The sequence below is a fragment of the Bos mutus genome, chromosome 1 (assembly GCF_027580195.1).
Source record: "Bos mutus isolate GX-2022 chromosome 1, NWIPB_WYAK_1.1, whole genome shotgun sequence".
In the NCBI taxonomy this organism is placed as follows: Eukaryota; Metazoa; Chordata; class Mammalia; order Artiodactyla; family Bovidae; genus Bos; species Bos mutus.
The window spans coordinates 140,898,384-140,917,529 of record NC_091617.1 but is presented as its reverse complement, the minus strand read 5'-3'; the positions used below and the strand labels follow the sequence as shown (position 1 = coordinate 140,917,529).

The 19,146-nt window shown below is 49.7% G+C and overlaps 1 protein-coding gene across 2 annotated transcripts in view; it reads left to right on the top strand.

The window, feature by feature from the left end:
* PRDM15 (PR/SET domain 15) overlaps nt 1–19,146 on the top strand; it is a 68,619-nt gene that overhangs the window by 17,690 nt on the left and 31,783 nt on the right. For both annotated transcript variants that reach the window (XM_070376514.1, XM_070376520.1), the window contains exons 3-9: nt 216–309; nt 1,703–1,856; nt 4,086–4,338; nt 15,343–15,444; nt 15,728–15,952; nt 17,429–17,549; nt 18,932–19,113. In XM_070376514.1, coding sequence (XP_070232615.1) covers nt 216–309; nt 1,703–1,856; nt 4,086–4,338; nt 15,343–15,444; nt 15,728–15,952; nt 17,429–17,549; nt 18,932–19,113 — 1,131 coding nt within the window. The remainder of the gene's footprint in view (nt 1–215; nt 310–1,702; nt 1,857–4,085; nt 4,339–15,342; nt 15,445–15,727; nt 15,953–17,428; nt 17,550–18,931; nt 19,114–19,146) is intronic.

Below are 19,146 nucleotides of genomic sequence, written 5' to 3'. Positions count from 1 at the left end.
TGAGACGCTGTCCTGCGTCCCCATAGAGCTGACTCGGTCAGCCTTGCCGCGTGCCGTGGAGCTGGGTTTTTCTCCTGGGGGCTCGTGTCCTGTGTTGCTCTCTTTTTGCACTTGTGGGGAGCGCTGTGGGTCATCCCCGGGCTGCGGGATGCTCTGTGGGCGTCTCCCTCCCCTTTTGATGCCCCCTCCCCTGATGCCAGGATGTCTGTTTTCAGGGTGTGAGGACTGCAGCCAGTACCACGACTCTGAATGTCCTGAGCTGGGCCCGGTGGTCATGGTCAAAGACTCCTTCGTGTTAAGCAGGGCCAGGTGAGTGACCCCTCCAGCTGTCTTTACCATCCTGCCTGTCAAACAGGGTTGTCTGTTTGTCACCTGTGGCGAGAGCCTGGCCACCTTGGTGTCTACACAAAAGGAGGAGACAGCAAATAAGGAGGAGAGGGATCGTCCTCTTGTTCGAAGCCACCATCCACTGCAAGCTGTTTACCTGCCCCGGGGATGAGCCTGGGCATGTCAAGGAAGAGGCTTCCTGGTCAATATCTTTTATCTAGTTCCTGGTTCAGCTGGGGCGCTGAGTTGGTTTATACACCAAGTGACCACGGCTGAGGTTGTAGGTCTGCTCCTTCAGTCTCCCCTATGGTTCGAACCCAGGCTTGCTGTCTGACACATGCCTGGCTGGGGGCTGGAGCTGTGGGCAGTGAGTACAGGTGGCTAGGCAAAGGGGGAGTAGCTGCTGGACGAGCACCTAGATCTGGTGCAGGGGCTCTGTGGCTCTGCCAGTCCACGTTTCCCTGGGGTTGGGGGACCGTGTCCCCTGTGGGGCCCCCAGGTTGCAGCCCTGTTGCCATGTGGTAGCTGTTTGGACCTGGACGAGACGTGCCCCTCTATGCATCCTGGTTGTCTCATCTGTAAAGAGGAGAGGGTGGCCCCTCAGACGTGGCTGTCATCACGACATCTGCTTTAGGAATGGGCTGGCACTCAGGCTGTCATCTTATCACTGCTGTTCCTAGAGGCCTCCCAACTAGTTTGACTGTGACTTACCTGTGCAGAGCAGAGAGATTCCTATTTTGGCCCAGACCACAGATCTGACCAGCTCTTCCAGACCCTTCAGTGGTTGCCCATTGCCCACAAAGCTCCAGTGGGAGCCATCGGTCCTTCCCAGATGGGTTCCTCATCTCAACTGGCCTCCTGCTGCTCCTGTGAGGGGTCCATACCCCACCCCAGACGTGGGTCAGGCGTGCCCTGGTCTTGGCTCACGCTAGGTCCTTGCCGACACACCTCCCTTCCTCTCCCACCAGGATACACGTGTCCTCTCCTTAACATTGTCTGAATTGACTTAGAAAGGCCACATTCGTGATGAACCTCGCCCAGCGCAGCCTCGCAGGGAAACCCTCTTCTGGTCTTGTCATTCCCGTGGTCCTTTCCACCTGGCACCTCTTCGTGGTCTCTCTCTGGTCCTCCCTCCCTCTCTATGGGCCCACTTAGGGGGTGTGTGTGTGTGTGTGTATGCATGCATGTGAGCATTGGCTCTGTCTCCTGGGTGGGGAGTATAAACACATCTTCAAGTCATTGCCTCTCCGTCAGCTGCTCTGGGGCCAGCGGGAGCAGCCTTCTCCATCGTCCTAACCCTCTGTCCCTGGTGAGGGTGGCACCCTGGCCAGTGGGCACTGGAGGCCGAGACTCTCTTGCTTTGTTTCATCTCTAGGTCATCCCTTCCCTCCAACCTGGAGATCAGACGCCTGGAAGACGGAGCTGAGGGGGTGTTTGCCGTGACCCAGCTCGTCAAGCGCACGCAGTTCGGCCCCTTTGAGTCGCGACGCGTCGCCAAATGGGAGAAGGAGTCCGCGTTTCCACTGAAGGTACACGCTGGGCTGGTGGGGGCTGTGGCACCCGTGTTTGTGACCTTCCTTGCGTGCAGGTGTGTGAGGGCGATGCTCACTGAAGAGTTCAGTGATTTACAAACATCACAGAGACAGCTCTAGGTGTTGTAGTTCTGCTGAATTTCCAAGACAGTGTTTCTTTTTCTTTTTTTTTTTTTAGTTTATATCACAAAGAGCATGAGTTAAGTTAGTATTTTGCAAAACTCATAAGAGTATATTTAAAACATAGGCAAGAATGGACAGCCCCCCTACCACCCCAGTGCAGGCTGTAGGAGGGGCTTTCTGTGGAATTTGCAGAACCGCGTGGGGATTTCACACCTGTGTGGAGTTTGCAAGGCTCTTTTGAAAGGAAGGTGTTTTGTGTTGATGAGAGACCAGTGCAAAATTTGGCAACTCTGAAAAGCACATCAGACAGGGAGATGATGGCTTCTGTGTGACACTGAGAAAAAGGAAATGGAAGAAAATCACAGGGAGGACTTGATCACTTAAAGTGAGACCCCCAGAGGTGCCGCGAGGCTGGGGTTGTGAGTATGGGTCACAGCTCTGGCCCCATGCCCAGAGGGCTCAGCCGCAGCCAGCCTTCAGAAACACCCATGAAATAAACTGAGAGGAACAGGCGCTGGTCGGGCAGCAGTGAGCCCCAGAGGCGAGCTTTCCTGGAGACCCTTAGCAGAGACCCAAGTGTTTTGTGACAGAGATGATCCAGCTGACCGTGGGGACTCGACAGTCCTCAGAGAACTGAGTTTACAAGGGAGATTTCAGCATGGCAGAGAGAAAGGAAAGGGACTTGATTTGTTTACAAAGAAAGGAAAGAAAGAAAGGCTGTTTTATGTGCAGGAGTGATGTCAAGAGACCCGGGGCTGATGGGAGTAATCGCTGTGGGCCCGTGGTTGGCCAAGGCCTCTTTGAAAAAGCCCTTTGTGCCTGTTTTGGTTTCTTTCAGTGACTCAAGATTCCGAAGGTCTGTGTCTGGTGTTGAGTTGTTCCAGCACAGGCTCAGTGTTGGGTACCTGGGTGCTGGGGGCACCTTTATGCCCACAGGAGGAGGCTAAGGCCAACTGGGAGCAGCCCCTGTACCAACTAGGAGGCATTAGGCACCTGGTAGCCCCCTCCACCCCCTCCCCTTCTCAGAGGGGGTTCTCCAGCTCTTAGCAGTGGGGTGCCCCTACAGGAAAAGGCAGGAGAAGAAGGGAGATTTCTTTCTATAATGAGGAAACAACAATTGCATCAGCAAATAGGGGACTGGAGCCCCCATTCCATGTGGTTACTTTGAACTTCAAAATATTCAGGCTTCTCCCCCTCGTCCCTGCCTGCATTCCATCCATAAAGTGATGGTGCTGCTTTTTAGATGAGGGCACAGCTTGTAAAGATCAAGGAATGGGACTTCCATGGCCCAGTGGTTAAGACTCCGCACTTCCACTGAAGGGTGCACAGGTCCACTCCCTGGTCTGGGAACTAAGATCCCGCATGCCGCCTGGAATGGTCAACAAGTCAATAAATAAATGAATAAATAATTCAAATTTTTAAAAAGGGATTGAGAAACTTTGCCAAAGTCATTGAACATAGTTGCAACAGAACTGGGAAAAGAACTCAGGTATCCTGATACACCCGGCCCAGGTATAGAGTTCAGGTGTTCCCCTGACACCCTGGGCCAGGAGTAGAACTCGGGTGTCTTCATGCCCACTTGAAAACTGATTAGAGCTGAGTGTCCAGGTCCTACACCTGGACCACAGGTAGACCTGAGGTGTCCTCATTCCCAACAGGACCATGCGTAGCACTCAGGGCTCCTGAGAACTCCTGACCTGGGAGTAGAGCTCAGGCTTCCTCGTGCATCCTGGAACAGGAGCAGAGCACACGTGACCAGGTACCCGCCTGGACCACAGGTGGAGATGAGGCACCCCAGTTCCCACCTAAGAACTCAGGCCTCCCCCTGACACCTGACCTTTAGTTGTGCCTCCTGCTTCCCTGTTGCCTGTGACCAGTCTGACCTGTTTCGGGGGTCCTCCTCTGCCCGCCCATCAGTGTGGACACCTATCAGTGTAGAACAGGTCCGTGCAGTGCCCTGATGTGGCAGTGTCTAGACTGGTCACTCAGTAGCCCCTTGCGTGCGCACATGCACACACACACACGTGTGTGCACGCTAATACACACACTGGTGGATAACCAGCCCCCACCCGGCCCTGCGGTGGTCTGCGCTCCCCCCGCCAGGTGTTCCAGAAGGATGGGCACCCCGTGTGCTTCGACACCTCCAACGAGGACGACTGCAACTGGATGATGCTGGTGCGGCCGGCAGCAGAGCCAGGTCACCAGAACCTGACAGCCTTCCAGCACGGCAGCGATGTCTACTTCACCACCTCCAGGGACATCCCCCCGGGCACCGAGCTGCGTGTGTGGTACGCAGCCTTCTACGCCAAGAGGATGGACAAGCCCATGCTGAGGCAGGCCTGCCCCGGGCTCCAGGGTATGTGGTGGCCCCTGCCCCCAGCCTGCCCGCTGTCCTGCTGCCCCTGCCTCGCACAGCAACCTGATGTTAGTGAGAGGCGTCCAGCTGGGCAGGCCTGCGGGGGTGGGGAATGCAGATGGGTTAGTTGGTGTGCATGTTGATTGCCTGGCCTGAGAGGCTGTTAGAAGAGCTCGCCCAAGGCCAGGCTTGCTGGCGGCAGCTCCATTCCCAGCTCGGTCCTCTGGCTTCCCACATCACTCACCTGCCCATCCTCTGGGGTCAGGTTATGGTCCCAGGGTTTGGGCAGAGGGAATGGAGCACGGGGAGGTTAAGAAACCTACCTTGAGTCACAGAGCAGAGAGTGAAGGAATCAGGATTTGAACCCGGATTCTGGCTCCAGCAGCCTTCTCCTAGAGGTTGGGGTGTGCATATGTGTGTGTGTGTGGGGGGGGGGGGTCAGAGAAAGACCTAGTGGACACCTGTGATTCACCTGCATCGTATGGAGAAGCAAATCAGATGAGGGCTTGCCACCCCGAACTGGGGCGTCTGACCTTGTAAGGGGCGGGTGGACTTAAGGCTTTTCCACCCCCATTGTAGGTCCTTTGGGTGCATGTCCTTCCCACCTGACCTTGTGAATGGCTTACATGTGGGGCTGTGACCTGGGTGAATGGGATTTCACACACCCCACCTGGGACTGCCGGGGGTGGACACGCTTGTGGCTGCCTCTAAGATGAATTCCTCTTGGGGAGAAGCAGACGCTGACTTTCCTCCTGACCCCAAACCACAGGATTCTGACAAGGAAATGATCTCTTTTGTTTTGAGCACTGTGGGTTACAGATGGCTTGGTAGGGCAAGAGGGGTAACAAGTTTGGGGGGCTCTGGGCTGTCCCATGACCCCTACATCGTAGCTGAGGTTTGGGAGCCACTCCAGGTGGGCTTGCCCAGCAGTATCAAGGAGGGAGGGGTCCATGAAGTGGCCCGCACGGTTTCTCAGAGCACTGCAGACCAGGGCTTAAATGAGAGAAATGTCCTGTCTCACAGTCTGGAAGCCTGAAGTCCAGGATTCAGGTGTGGGTAGGGCTGGTTCCTCCGGCCCTGTTCCAGCTCTGGTGTTGCTGATGGCCCTTGGCGATCCTTGGCTGGTCGCTGCATCACCTCGTCCCTGCCGGGATCTCTCCCTGGGTCTCTGGGTCCTTTTCCTATGAGGACACCAGTCACTGGATTTAGGACCACCCAAATCCAGTCTCACCTGCCTTGCCTTGGTTACTTCTTCAAAACCCCTACCCAGAGCCTCTGGGTAGACGTGAATTTCCAGGGCGTTCCTTCAGTGAGTACAGGCTGGGTGCAGGTGGTGGTGTGCTGAGCTTCTGGGGATTCCCCAGGAAAGACAGACGGCTGCACATGGGGCCTGATGGCAGCAGAGGGTTTACATCTTCACAGGGGTGTTTGCAGAGGGACACTGGCCTTGAGGGGCCTTTCTTTATTTTGATAGGAAAGGAGACAGAAGGAATTTGGAGAGACCCTTGGTTTTTTACCAGACTGCTCCTAGACCCACCCTCTGGATTTGCTAAAACTGGGTACCTTGCCCTACCCCCCAGAGGCACCTGCAGTGGGTGGGATGAAGCCAGCTCCCCAACTGCTTCCAGGGTCACCAGCATCTTACTGACCTGGTTTCCTTATGTCCTGGATTCCGTATTCCATGTGACCAGCCTAGACTGCACGTCAGGGTTCGGTTGTTAGGGTCTGACGTTATCGGTTGTGTATGGCACATGCCTCATGACTTTCAAGGTCAAAGCCAGCATAGAGGTTACTCCCCATATTGGAGTTTCTTCTTCATGGATCACAGCCTTGTCAGTGCAAAGGAGCATGTGTAACTCATTGGAGCTATGAGCCATGCTGTGCAGGGCCACCCAAGACGGATGGGTTATAGTGAAGAGTTCTGACAAAAACGTGGTCCACTGGAGGAGGGAATGGCAAACCACTCCAGTATTCTTGGCACGAGAACCCTATGAACAGTATGAAAAGGCGAAAGGATATGACACTGGAAGATGAGACCCCAGGTCGGAAGGTGTCCAGTATGGTACTTGGGAACAGTGGAGGGCAATTACTAAAAGCTCCAGAAAGAATGAAGCGGCTAGGCCAAGTGGAAACAATTCTCAGTTGTGGATATGTCTCATGGTGAAAGTAAAGTCCAATGCTGTAAAATACAATGTTTCATAGGAACCTGGAATGTTAGATCCATGGATAAAGGTAAATTAGATGTGGTCAAACAGGAGATGGCAAGAGTGATCACTGACATCTTTGGAATCAGTAAACTGAAATGGATGGGAATGGGTGAATTTAATTCAGATGACCATTATATATATCTACTGCTCTGGGCAACAGTCTCTTAGAAGAAGTGGAGTAGCCCTCATAATCAACAAGAGTCTGAAATGCAGTACTTGGGTGTAGTTTCAAAAACTACAGAATGATCTCTGTTCATTTCCATGGCAAACCATTCAATATCACAGTAATCCAAGTCTATGCCCCAACCACTAATGCTGAAGAAGCTGAACGGTTCTATGGAGACCTACAACATCTTCTAGAACTAACACCAAAAAAAAAGATACTTTTTTTATCATAGAGGATTGGAATACCAAAGTAGGAAGTCATGAGATACCTGGAGCACAGGCAAGTTTGGCCTTGGAGTATAAAATGAAGCAGGGCAAAGGCTAACAGAGTTTTGCCAAGAGAACACACTGGTCATAGCAAACACCCTTTTCCAACAACACAAGAGACAATTCTAAACATAGACAACACCAAATGGTCAATGCCAAAATCAGATTGATTATGTTCTTTGCAGCCAAAGATGAAGAAGCTTTATACAGTCAGCAAAACAAGGCCAGGAGCTGACTGTGGCTTAGATCATGAGCTCCTTGCTGTAAAATTCAGGTTGAAAGTGAAGAAAGTAGGGAAAACCACTAGACCTTTCAGATATGACCTAAATTAAATCTCTCATGATTATACAGTAGAAGTGACAAATGGATTCAAGGGATTAGATCTAGGAGATGGAGTGCCAGTGCTAGTGAAGAACTGTGGACAGAGGTTTGTAACATTGTATAGGAGGCAGTGACCAAAACCATCCCCAAGAAAAAGAAATGCAAGAAGGGCCAAGGGGTTGTCTGAAGAGGCTTTATAAGTAGCTGAGAAAAGAGAAGCAAAAAGCAAGGGAGAAAGGGAAAGATATACCCAACTGAATGCAGAGTTCCAGAGAATAGCAAGGAGAGGTAAGAAGGCCTTCTTAAATGAACAGTGCAAAGAAGTAGTAGAAAATAATAGAATGGGACAGACTAGAGATTTCTTTAAGAAAATTGGAGAGATCAAGGGAATAGTTCATGCAAAGATGGGAACCATAAAGGACAGAAATACTAAGGACCTTACAGAAGCAGAAGAGATTAAGAAGAGGTGGCAAAAACACACTCAAGAACTGTACAAAAAAGGTCTTAATGACCCAGATAACCATGAGGGTATGGTCACTTACCTAGAGCCAGACATACTGAGTGTGAAGTCAAGTGGGCTTTAGGATGCATGACTACAAACAAAGCTAGTGTGGGTAATGGAATTCCAGCTGAGCTATTTCAAATCCTAAAAGATGATGCTGTGAAAGTGCTGCACTCAATATGCGAGCAAATTTGGGAAACTCACCAGTGGCTACAGAACTGGAAGAGGTCAGTTTTCATTCCAATCCCAAAGAAGGGTGGTGCCAAAGAATGTTCTAACTACCACACAATTGCACTAATTTCACACACTAGCAAATAATGGTCAAATTCCTTCAAGCTAAGCTTCAGCAGTACATGAACCAAGAACTTCCAGATGTATAAGCTGGATTTAGAAAAGGCAGAGGAATGAGAGATCAAATTGCCAACATATGCTGGATCATAGAAAAAGCAAAGGAATTCCAGAAAAGCATCTGCTTCTGCTTCATTGACTGTGCTCAAGCCTTTGACAATGTGGATCACAGTAAACTGGAAAATTCCTCAAGAGATGGGAATACCAGACCACCTTACCTGTCTCCTGAGAAACCTGTATGCAGGTCAATAAGCAGCAGTTAGAACCAGCCATGGAACAACAAATTGGTTCAAAATTGGGAAACAAGTGTGACAAGGCTGTATATTGTCACCCTGCTTATTTCACTTCTGTGCAGAATGCATCATGTGCAATGCCGGGCTGGATGAAGCACAAGCTGAAATCAAGATTGCTGGGAGAAATATCAACAACCATAGATATGCAGATGATACCACTCTAATGGCAGAAAGTGAAGAGGAACTAAAGAGCCTCTTGGTGAAGGTGAAAGGGGAGAATGAAAAAGCTGGCTTAAAATTCAACATTTGAAAGACTTAAGATCATGACATTTGGACCCATCACTTCCTGGCAAATAGAAAGGGGAAATGTGGAAGCAGTGACAGATTTTATATTTTGGGGCTCTAAAATCACTGCAGATGGTGATTGCAGCCATGAAATTAAAAGGTGCTTGCTCCTGGAAGAAAGCTATGGCAAACCTAGACAGCGTATTAATAAGCAGAGACATCACTTTGCTGACGAAGGTCTGTATGGTCAAAGCTATGGGATTTCCAGTCTGGATGTGAGAGTTGAACCATAAAGAAGACTGAGTGCCAAAGAACTGATGCTTTAAAATTGTGCTGCTGGAGAAGACTCTTGAGAGTCCTTTGGACTGCAGGGAGATCAAATCAGTCATCCTAAAGGAAATCAGCCCTGTGTATTCATTGGAAGGAGTGATGCTGAAGCTGAAGCCCCAGTACTTTGACCACTTGATGTGAAGAGTCACCTCATTGGAAAAAATGCTGATACTGGAAAAGATTGAGGGCAAAAGGAGAAGAGGGCAGCAGAGGATGAGATGGTTAGGTAGTATCACTGACTCAATGGACATGAATTTAAGCAAATTCCAGGAGATAGTCTGCAAAGAGTCAGACCCAACTTGGCAACTGAAGAACAACAATCAGAGTGACAGTTGTCCTGTTGGCTTTTTTTTTTTTTTACCTGTAGCTGCTGCTGTTGCTGCTAAGTCACTTCAGTCATGTCCGACTCTGTGCGACCCCGTAGACAGCAGCCCACCAGGCTCCCCTGTCCCTGGGATTCTCCAGGCAAGAATACTGGAGTGGGTTGCCATTTCCTTCTCCAATGCATGAAAGTGAAAAGTGAAAGGGAAGTCACTCAGTCATGTCCGACTCTTAGCGACCCCACGGACTACAGCCTACCAGGCTCTTCTGTCCATGGGATTTTCCAGGCAAGAGTACTGGAGTGGGGTGCCATTGCCTTCTTCTGTAGGAGAGCTCCTTAATCGGGGGCTGAGTTTGATAGAACAGATCTTAATGAAATCACCTTGGAACCGTGTCATCCAGCACATCTGCCTCTCCACCCTGTCCTGACTGCTCTCGTTCAGGAACACCAGGCCACCTCTGGGCTTCTAAGAACATTGGGCACTGTTAATAATTATACAGGTATTACGCCAGTTTGCAGTTTGCCAGAATAGACATTTAAATACAGAAGTATTTTTCCTTCCACCTGAAGGAGCAGTGACACACACTTCTTTCAAAACTTAATCTAGAAATTTTTTTTCCCTGGTATTGGATTACTTTCCTAATCACATGTTTTCATTGAATGTCCATGAAGGTTAATTTCTCTTCTTTACACACATCTGGGCCCATTGGCCGATGAAGTAGGCAGCCCAGGAAGCCTCTTGGTCTCAGCCAGCAGGCGTGTAGGATTTAGAGTCAGCTGTCAGCGTCAGATTTTCAAAATCACTTTCCTAGTGAAAGAGGTGAGCTGTAAATACATTTCCTAACACTTGAGGAACTTCTTGATTACGTATAACAGCACCATCTTAATGACTCTTGGGATTTTTGCTTGGCATTTTCTAGCAGTTTTTACAAATCAACACAGTGGGCATATAGTTTTCAAACAATAAAATAGTGATTTTAGTGGGCGGTATCAGAGTTTGAACAAAGGTCCACAGTTGCAGGACCTCCATTGCAATCAAGATAGAGAATGGTCTGGGGCTTCCCCGGCGGTCCAGCGGGTAAGCTTCCTTGCTTCCGACGCAGGGGGCCTGGGTTCCATCCCTGGTCAGGAAACTAGATCCCCCATACTACAACTGAGAGTTTGCAGGCCACAACTAAAGATCCCGCATGCCGCAACTGAGACCTGGCACAGCCAAAGAAATTAAAAAACAAACATTCAAACTTATTGTTTTAAAAAAGATATGGAATGTTCTCCTCACCCCAGAAGGTTCCCTCGTATGACTCTGTACCCCGTCCCCTGGTGACCAGTGTCCATCCCCGTCCTTGTACTTACGCCGTTTCTCTTCCATTGTTTACGCAGCCGTGCGTTTCTGCGAGGCTGAGGTCCTGCCTCGCGTGCTGGCACACCGCGTGCTCGGTCTTCGTCACTTGTTTTGGTGACTGTCTGCTGGGAGCCTTCCGTGTCATCGCTGCCTCTCCCCCACAGCGTCGTTTCATTTTGCATAGACGTGTCTGTCTTGTTGGACGTGCGTGATTGTGATCAGCAGTTGCCTCCTGATCGTTGGCTAATATTTTTTTTTCTCATAATTTTTACCTTTAAAGATAGTTTTTGTGAAATAGAACACTGCCCTCAGTGAGAGGACAGCGGTCATGACTGGTTCTTCTAGTTGGTCCTGTCAGCCCCGCTTCTGCTTCCGGACATCAGCTAAAGAAAAAGGTTTCCTGCCCCAGGTCAGGTCAGCGTGAATTCCACCCCTGGGCGGGGACCTCGTGGTGCGGTGACCGCAACTCATTTGGGTTAGAAGGAGCTGCCCGCTCACCCCTCCTCAGCCTCCTTCTCTGAAACTCTCCTGTGCAAGAGTACTCTGCCCTCTTTAGACCGTGTGTGTTGGGGAAGGTGAGTGAGATATGGGATTTTGGTTTCAATTGTGACCACCTTTTCCTGATGCTCTTCCACGGATTCCCCAGAGAGCAGGCGCAGGCGAGAGCAGAGGCTGAGCCAGAGGGCACCTCCCGAGAACATGCCCTGCTTCTGTGCTGCTCACTGTCTGCTCTTTCTGTTCTAGTTTTGGTATAACCGAAAATTTCACATCCACTTATATTTCTAATCTCTTGTTATCTGACGAAGACTCAGAAAATGCACGCAAATAGTTGTAGCGGTGGTCTCCATTTTTCCTTCCATCTTTTGCAGCCTTATTGCTGGTTTTTGATACAGAAAGAGGTGTGCTTTTTCCTAGTAACTGAAGGCATGCGCAAGTCACAGCCCTGGAGGGTCTTGCTTTGTGGGTGGCCCCAGCGTGTTTTGATGGGTGTTGTGATGGGTCCTGAGTGTCAACACAAGCTACACACAGACAGGAGTGGAGGTGGTGGTGAGAGCTGGTGGCCTCTGTCCAGCCCTGACAGGCTGCCATGTGGGGTTTAGAGAAATCAGTCTCCTGGGCCAGGATATCATGAACATACATTTGCTTCGAACGTCCCTGTTAGAGAATCCAAGCTCATACTGCTCACTGCACAGTCAATCGAGAGACAGTTGTTGGGGCAGGAATAGCCACTTTATTTGGAAAGACAGCAGGTTCTAGAAGATAGTGGACCAGTGTCCCAAAGAACCATCTTCTCTGAGTTAGAATTCAGGCCTCTTTTGTACTAAAAGGGGAGGGAATGAAGGCAAGCGTTTCCTGGTTCCAGTCAGCCTCCAGAGGGGATGTGTTAATTTCTTTCTTCCTGCAGCCATTCACAGGTGAGCCTGGTCAGGGTGTTTCCTGTGAGCTAAACAAAGGTATTTCAGCTTAATGTTCATTAAGCTGCCTCTCAAACCCTGAGAGGCAGGGTTCCCAGGGATGGGCCATAATGTGTAATTTAAGCTTACAGGCAACATCCCTTTAGTGACTAACTTGTGGGTGCTCATGTGCTAAGTCGCTTTAGTCATGTCTGACTCTGTGCAACCCAGTGGACTGCAGTCCCCAGGCTCCTCTGTCCGTGGGATTTTCCAGACAAGAATACTAGAGTGGGTTGCCATTTCCTACTCCAGGGTATCTTCCCTCCCCCGGATCGGACCCATGTCTCTTCACGTCTCCTGCATTGCAGGCGGATTCTTGACTACTAGTTCCACCTGTAATAGAAAACAAAGGTTCTTCTCTATTACATTCCTAACTCTGAGGACTCACAAGAGCATCAGTTTTTTTTTTTAAAAGAGTCTACGCAGCCAGGATCCCCCTCTGTGTTCCATGGGCCCTGGTCGTCTTCCTCCGACCCAGACTCCGGTGAAGGTACCAGGAGGGGTAGAGGCACTGCCCTGCAGAAGCACCTGCCCCGGGGGGGCTCAGGTCAGCCGCTCAGTCGTGTCCGACTCTTTGCGACCCCATGAATCGCAGCACACCAGGCCTCCTTGTCCATCACCAACTCCCAGAGTTCACTGAGACTCACATCCATCGAGTCAGTGATGCCATCCAGCCATCTCATCCTCTGTCGTCCCCTTCTCCTCCTGCCCCCAATCCCTCCCAGCATCAGAGTCTTTTCCAGTGAGTCAACTCTTCGCATGAGGTGGCCAAAGTACTGGAGTTTCAGCTTTAGCATCATTCCTTCCAAAGAAATCCCAGGGCTGATCTCCTTCAGAATGGACTGGTTGGATCTCCTTGCAGTCCAAGGGACTCTCAAGAGTCTTCTCCAACACCACAGTTCAAAAGCATCAATTCTTCGGCGCTCAGCCTTCTTCACAGTCCAACTCTCACATCCATACATGACCACAGGAAAAACCATAGCCTTGACTAGACGAACCTTTGTTGGCAAAGTAACATCTCTGCTTTTAAATATGCTATCTATGGTGGTCATAATTTTCCTTCCAAGGAGTAAGCGTCTTTTAATTTCATGGCTGCAGTCACCATCTGCAGTGATTTTGGAGCCCAGAAAAATAAAGTCTGACACGTTTCCACTGTTTCCCCATCTATTTCCCATGAAGTGATGGGACCAGATGCCATGATCTTCGTTTTCTGAACATTGAGCTTTAAGCCAACTTTTTCACTCTCCTCTTTCACTTTCATCAAGAGGCTTTTGAGTTCCTCTTCACTTTCTGCCATAAGGGTGGTGTCATCTGCATAGCTGAGGTGATTGACATTTCTCCCGGCAATCTTGATTCCAGCTTGTGTTTCTTCCAGTCCAGCGTTTCTCATGATGTACTCTGCATATAAGTTAAATAAACAGGGTGACAATATACAGCCTTGACATACTACTTTTCCTATTTGGAACCAGTCTGTTGTTGTTGTTCCATGTCCAGTTCTAACTGTTGCTTCCTGACCTGCATACAGATTTCGCAAGAGGCAGATCAGGTGGTCTGGTATTCCCATCTCTTTCAGAATTTTCCACAGTTTATGGTGATGCACACAGTCAAAGGCTGTGGCATAGTCAATAAAGAAGAAATAGATGTTTTTCTGGAACTCTCTTGCTTTTTCCATGATCCAGCGGATGTTGGCAATTTGATCTATGGTTCCTCTGCCTTTTCTAAAACCAGCTTGCACATCAGGAAGTTCACAGTTCACATATTGCTGAAGCCTGGATTGGAGAATTTTGAGCATTACTTTACTAGCGTGTGAGATGAGTGCAATTGTGCGGTAGTTTGAGCATTCTTTGGCATTGCCTTTCTTTGGGATTGGAATGAAAACTGACCTTTTCCAGTCCTGTGGCCACTGCTGAGTTTTCCAAATTTGCTGGCATATTGAGTGCAGCACTTTCACAGCATCATCTTTCAGGATTTGAAATAGCTCAACTGGAATTCTATCACCTCCACTAGCTTTGTTCGTAGTGATGCTTTCTAAGGCCCACTTGACTTCACATTCCAGGATGTCTGGCTCTAGGTCAGTGATCACACCATCGTGATTATCTGGGTCGTGAAGATCTCTTTGTACAGTTCTTCTGTGTATTCTTGCCATCTCTTCTTAATATCTTCTGCTTCTGTTAGGTCCATACCATTTCTGTCCTTTATTGAGCCCATCTTTGCATGAAATGCTCCTTTGGTATCTCTGATTTTCTAAAAGAGATCTCTAGTCTTTCCCATTCTGTTGTTTTCCTCTATTTTTTTGCATTGATTGCTGAAGAAGGCTTTCTTATCTCTTCTTGCTATTCTTTGGAACTCTGCATCAGATGTTTATATCTTTCCTTTTCTCCTTTGCTTTTCGCTTCTCTTCTTTTCACAGCTATTTGTAAGGCCTCCCCAGACATTTTGCTTTTTTGCATTTCTTTTCCATGGGGATGGTCTTGATACCTGTCTCCTATACGATGTCACAAACCTCATTCCATAGTTCATCAGGCACTCTATCAGATCTAGGCCCTTAAATCTATTTCTCACTTCCACTGTATAATCATAAGGGATTTGATTTGGGTCATACCTGAATGGTCTAGTGGTTGGGCTATTTAAACCTAAATTCAAATGGCAGTAAAAGCAGAAGTCCAGTTCCTCAGGGGCACTAGGCACACGTGGCTGCCACCTGGAAGGCAGTTACAGAACATTTCTGTCATTGCAAAAGTTTTGTTGACAGTGCTTGGGCAGGAGCCATGGCGAAACTGGGCTCAGGGCATGGCGCCTGACTCGTGGATTCGCCCCTTCTTGACACATGAGCCAGTGAGAGAGTAGAGAATTCGCTGTGGGCTCTAGGATGCCTTTTTTTTTTTCCTGAAGTCATCAGTGTGTGTGGAGGGGTGTGTGTCTGTTCCCACTGGACTGGCTTCTGTGAAGAGGGTACATTTCCTTGACTGGTGCCAGCCCTGCCTCAGACTGGTTCCAGTTCTCTGTGCCCGGTTTCCTCATCTGTGAAATGGGGATGCTTACAGGCATGAACGAGTCCCTGTGGGTAAAACTCTGAGAACAGTGTTTGGAGGGTTGGATTTGCTCCCAAGAGATGGCAGTTGTCACCACTGTCATTGTCACCTCCTATGGGGCAGGTGCGCCCTCCACTGGGCTGGGCAGCACAGAGAGGAACTTCTGGACCTTCTCCCCCCACCTTGTCTTTTGAAGCTGCAGGCACCCCAGAGAACAGCACCCCAGTGGAGGCAGAGCCCAGCCAGTGGGTGTGCAAGGTGTGTTCAGCCACCTTCCTGGAGCTGCAGCTGCTGAATGGTAAGGGGCAGGCGCCTGCTGGGCCAGACGCCAGGGAGTCTCCGGATGCGTTCCCAGACGCGCACTGTCACTTCCATCGGGGAGGGTGTCAGGATTCCCCTGGCTCCTCTCCTGGCCTGTGTCCCGCGGGCCTCCTCCCAGGGATCTGTGCTTTGTCTTGAAGTCCTCTGTGTGTCCTCCATCTCAGCAGAGTAGTTCAGTTGGGGAGAAGGGTAGTGGGGGCTCTGTTTTTGTGGCCTAAGTGTTTTCAGCCTGGTGGATTCATCATAAGCATCTTCTGCAGAGCACCTGTTGGGCCACTTGGAACAATCCAAGAGCGGCGCCCCAGCCGGCCAGCAGGAGTCAGCCCCGGAGAAGGAAGCAGATGTGCCCCGGGGGGAACCTGCTGAGGTTCCCAAGACTGTCAGTGCCACCAAAGAGCAGAAGAAAAAGCCTCGAAGGGGAAGAAAACCCAAAGCATCCAAACCAGAGCAGCCTCTAGTCATTGTTGAAGGCAAGGAGCCAGCAGGTGAGGGCGGTCCTGGGGGAGGAGCCAGCTTGGGGGCGTGGCCATGGGGAGGAGCCAGCTTGGGGCGTGGTCCTGGGGGAGGAGTGATGATAGCAGGGAGGGGCCTGAGGCCATATTGCCTCCTTGCCAGGCAGGAGAACTTGGTCCAGAGTCTAGACGGAGGTGCTGTTTAAGCCCTGCTCTTGCTGTGAACCAGCTCTTTCGAGTACAGCTTACTCCCAGTGCGTTTGGTAGAGTGCGTGGGCTGTGAACTTTGATAGGCGGGTTCCCCATTGTAGGTGGTCGTCTGGACAGAACATTTCCATCTCCTCAGCCACCCATCCTGGGAGCTCTGTGCTCAGCATCTTCCAGGCCACATGTGGAAAAGACTTGTCCACGTTGGGCTTCCCACTTTCCTTCGGTGCCGAGTCATGTCGGTCCATCGTGTGGGTGCTCCAGCGTCTGCTCCCTGTCTCCTGTGAACGGACATGCAGCTGCACTCTGGGCCATGGCTAAAGGTGTTACTCTGACAATATAGTAGCTTCAGTTGAGTTTGGAGGGAACCTGGTCTCTCGGGTGAGGGGTCCCCACGAGGCCACGTCCCCTCAGACCTCATGGCCTCACCAGAAGTGCCACCAGATTCTGGCGGGTCTGGCACGCAAGGACCAGACTTGATGCTCAGACACTCGTGAGTCCCCTCACTGCCTTCCTCACTGACCACCCACTGGGCAGTTTTTCTTCTTGCTGTCTGCTGTAGCCTAGGATTTCTTTGTGAGTGACAAGAAATTTTTGTTCTCTCTCAGAGTTAAAGAGAATTCAGAGGAGCAGCCCTCAGATAATATTCTCAGGAGAAGTGGTTTAAGCTTCCCCTGGACAGTCTCTGTACTTCTCTATAAACAAGAAGAAAAGACAGAAGTGAAAAACTTATTAAGTGATTATTTCACTAATTATTAGTTGCGTTAGGAAGACACATCATAGTAGGTGAAGTAGATAAATCTTTTTGTGTAGTCTTCCCATATTTCATTTGTTTAGAGGGTCAGTCCTGGGTCCCTATTACTGTGGTCATTTGGTATTTAACTCTTATAGAAAATGATTATTTGCTTTTGAACATACGATGACTTGTGTAATTACAGAAATTAATACTCCTAAATCTCTGTCAGGATGAATTTAATAAGTTATAAGACCCTACTATATATCAAAGTGTTTTGTTTTAGGTGGTATGAAAAGGGATTGAAATAGAGTTATGACTCCTGTGGTTTTAAAAAGAATCACAGATTCCAACTCCAGTTTTGAGTTAAGAATAACATTTTGCTCTTTTCAATCTGCAGGCAAATGTGTGGATTCTAAAGTATTGCTGTTTTTTTCCCTCTGTCAATCTTGTGACCCGTGTCTATGGCATTGGCCTGGCTGCCACCCCTTGGGCCTGTCATCTGGGTTCAGCTGTGTTCTGTCCACGGCCCCAGAAGTGACACAGCTTGTCTTGTCCCCTCCTTGCAGAGCAAGTGACAGAGATCATGACTGAGGTCGAGCCCGTGACTGTGACGCCAGATGAGCGGATCATGGAGCTTGTTCTGGGAAAGCTGGCCGCCACCCCCAGCGACACCAGCTCAGTGCCAAAGTAAGTCCCAGAATGGCACTTGGCCTGGCTTCATGGGCAGCAGCGTGTGGCGGCTAATCCATTTCAGAGGGAAAGCCTGATGAGAGGGGATGGTTTACTTCTTATGGGAAATGCACATGCATGGGGAGCAGCAGGAATGTCCTGGAGCTCAGGGAGTTAATAGTGCAGCCTCTGTGAAAATAGATGAGAAAGCCTTTTTATTGTTGTAAAATACACATAGTATACAGTTTATCATCTTAGCCATTTCTAAGTGTATGGTTCAGTGTTTTCAAAAACAATCACGTCTTTGCAGAACCTTCCATCCATCTCCAGAATTTTTTCATCTTCCCCAAGATGAAACTCCATCCTTATGAAATACTAACTCCCCATCTCCCCCTCTCCAGCCCCTGGCACCCACTCTTCTGCTTTCTATCTCTGTGACGACCTTACAGGAGGTACTCATGTCTCTCAGGACCTCGTATAACGGATCACACATGTTTGTCCTTTGGTGACTGGTTTACTTCACTTAGCGTAACGCCCTCGAGGTCCATGTGTGTCGCAGCAGGTATCGGAGTGTCCTTCTGGTTTAGGTCGGAACGCTACTCCATCACGCGGGAGGACCACACTTGGTTCATCCACTCCTTCCACCAGCTGATACTTGTGTTGTGTCTAACAAGGCTGCCATGATGGAACAGTTTGTATCTGAACTTCTGTAAATTTAATATTCTGCATTTCTCTTCTTTTTGTGAATGAGGAAAATGTTTGTTTTAGCTATTATTCTTGGTAATTTTTGCCCTGAAGTTGAATAAGCCTGTGACAGTTTTTAGGTCCTTTTTGGAGTGCATCCTTCAGTGTCAAAGCATGCCTGGTCCTAGACAGTCCAGGAAGCTGTGCAAAAACAGAGCAGAGCAGAGCATTGTCAGAAATGGTGAGCGTGACCTACTTATTCATGCTGCATCTTATTGCCCAGAGGATTTCAGTAACTTACTGTTAGAAACACATTTAATAGGGAGAAGAAGTTTGAAAAAATCAGGTTCAGGGAAGATATGAAACAGGGTAGAGGCAAGTGAGGAAAGCAGAAGAGATGGGGTCACTCTGGCCAATGTACTAACTGAGGTCCAGGCTTCTGGTGACCAGAGTTAATGCCGAGGGAGATGAGTGGCTGGTGTGGAAAAGCTGAGTGATGCCACCGCACATTCAGGGTGTCTCCCTTCCAGAGACATTCAGGGTGCTCCCTTATCCAGAAGCCCCAAAGCTGGGGGACACCTGTGCCCAACACTCCCCTCCGGTGTCTAGCTGGGAAGATTCGACAGGCGCCCTTTCCAGGATGACTAACCTTGAGCTTCTCTCCCCAGCGACCCTGCCTCCCGCCCACCTCACCAGCCTGTGCGTCTCTCCCGCAGGTTCCCGCATCACCAGAGCGGCACCATCACCCTCAAGAGGAGCCTGATCCTCTCGAGCCGGCACGGCATCCGGCGGAAGGTGGTGCGGCAGCTGGGCGAGCACAGGCGGGTATACCAGTGTAGTATCTGCAGCAAGGTCTTCCAGAACAGCAGCAACCTGAGCAGGCACGTGCGCTCGCACGGTGAGTCCCTGCCGCCGCCATGTCCGCCCCGGG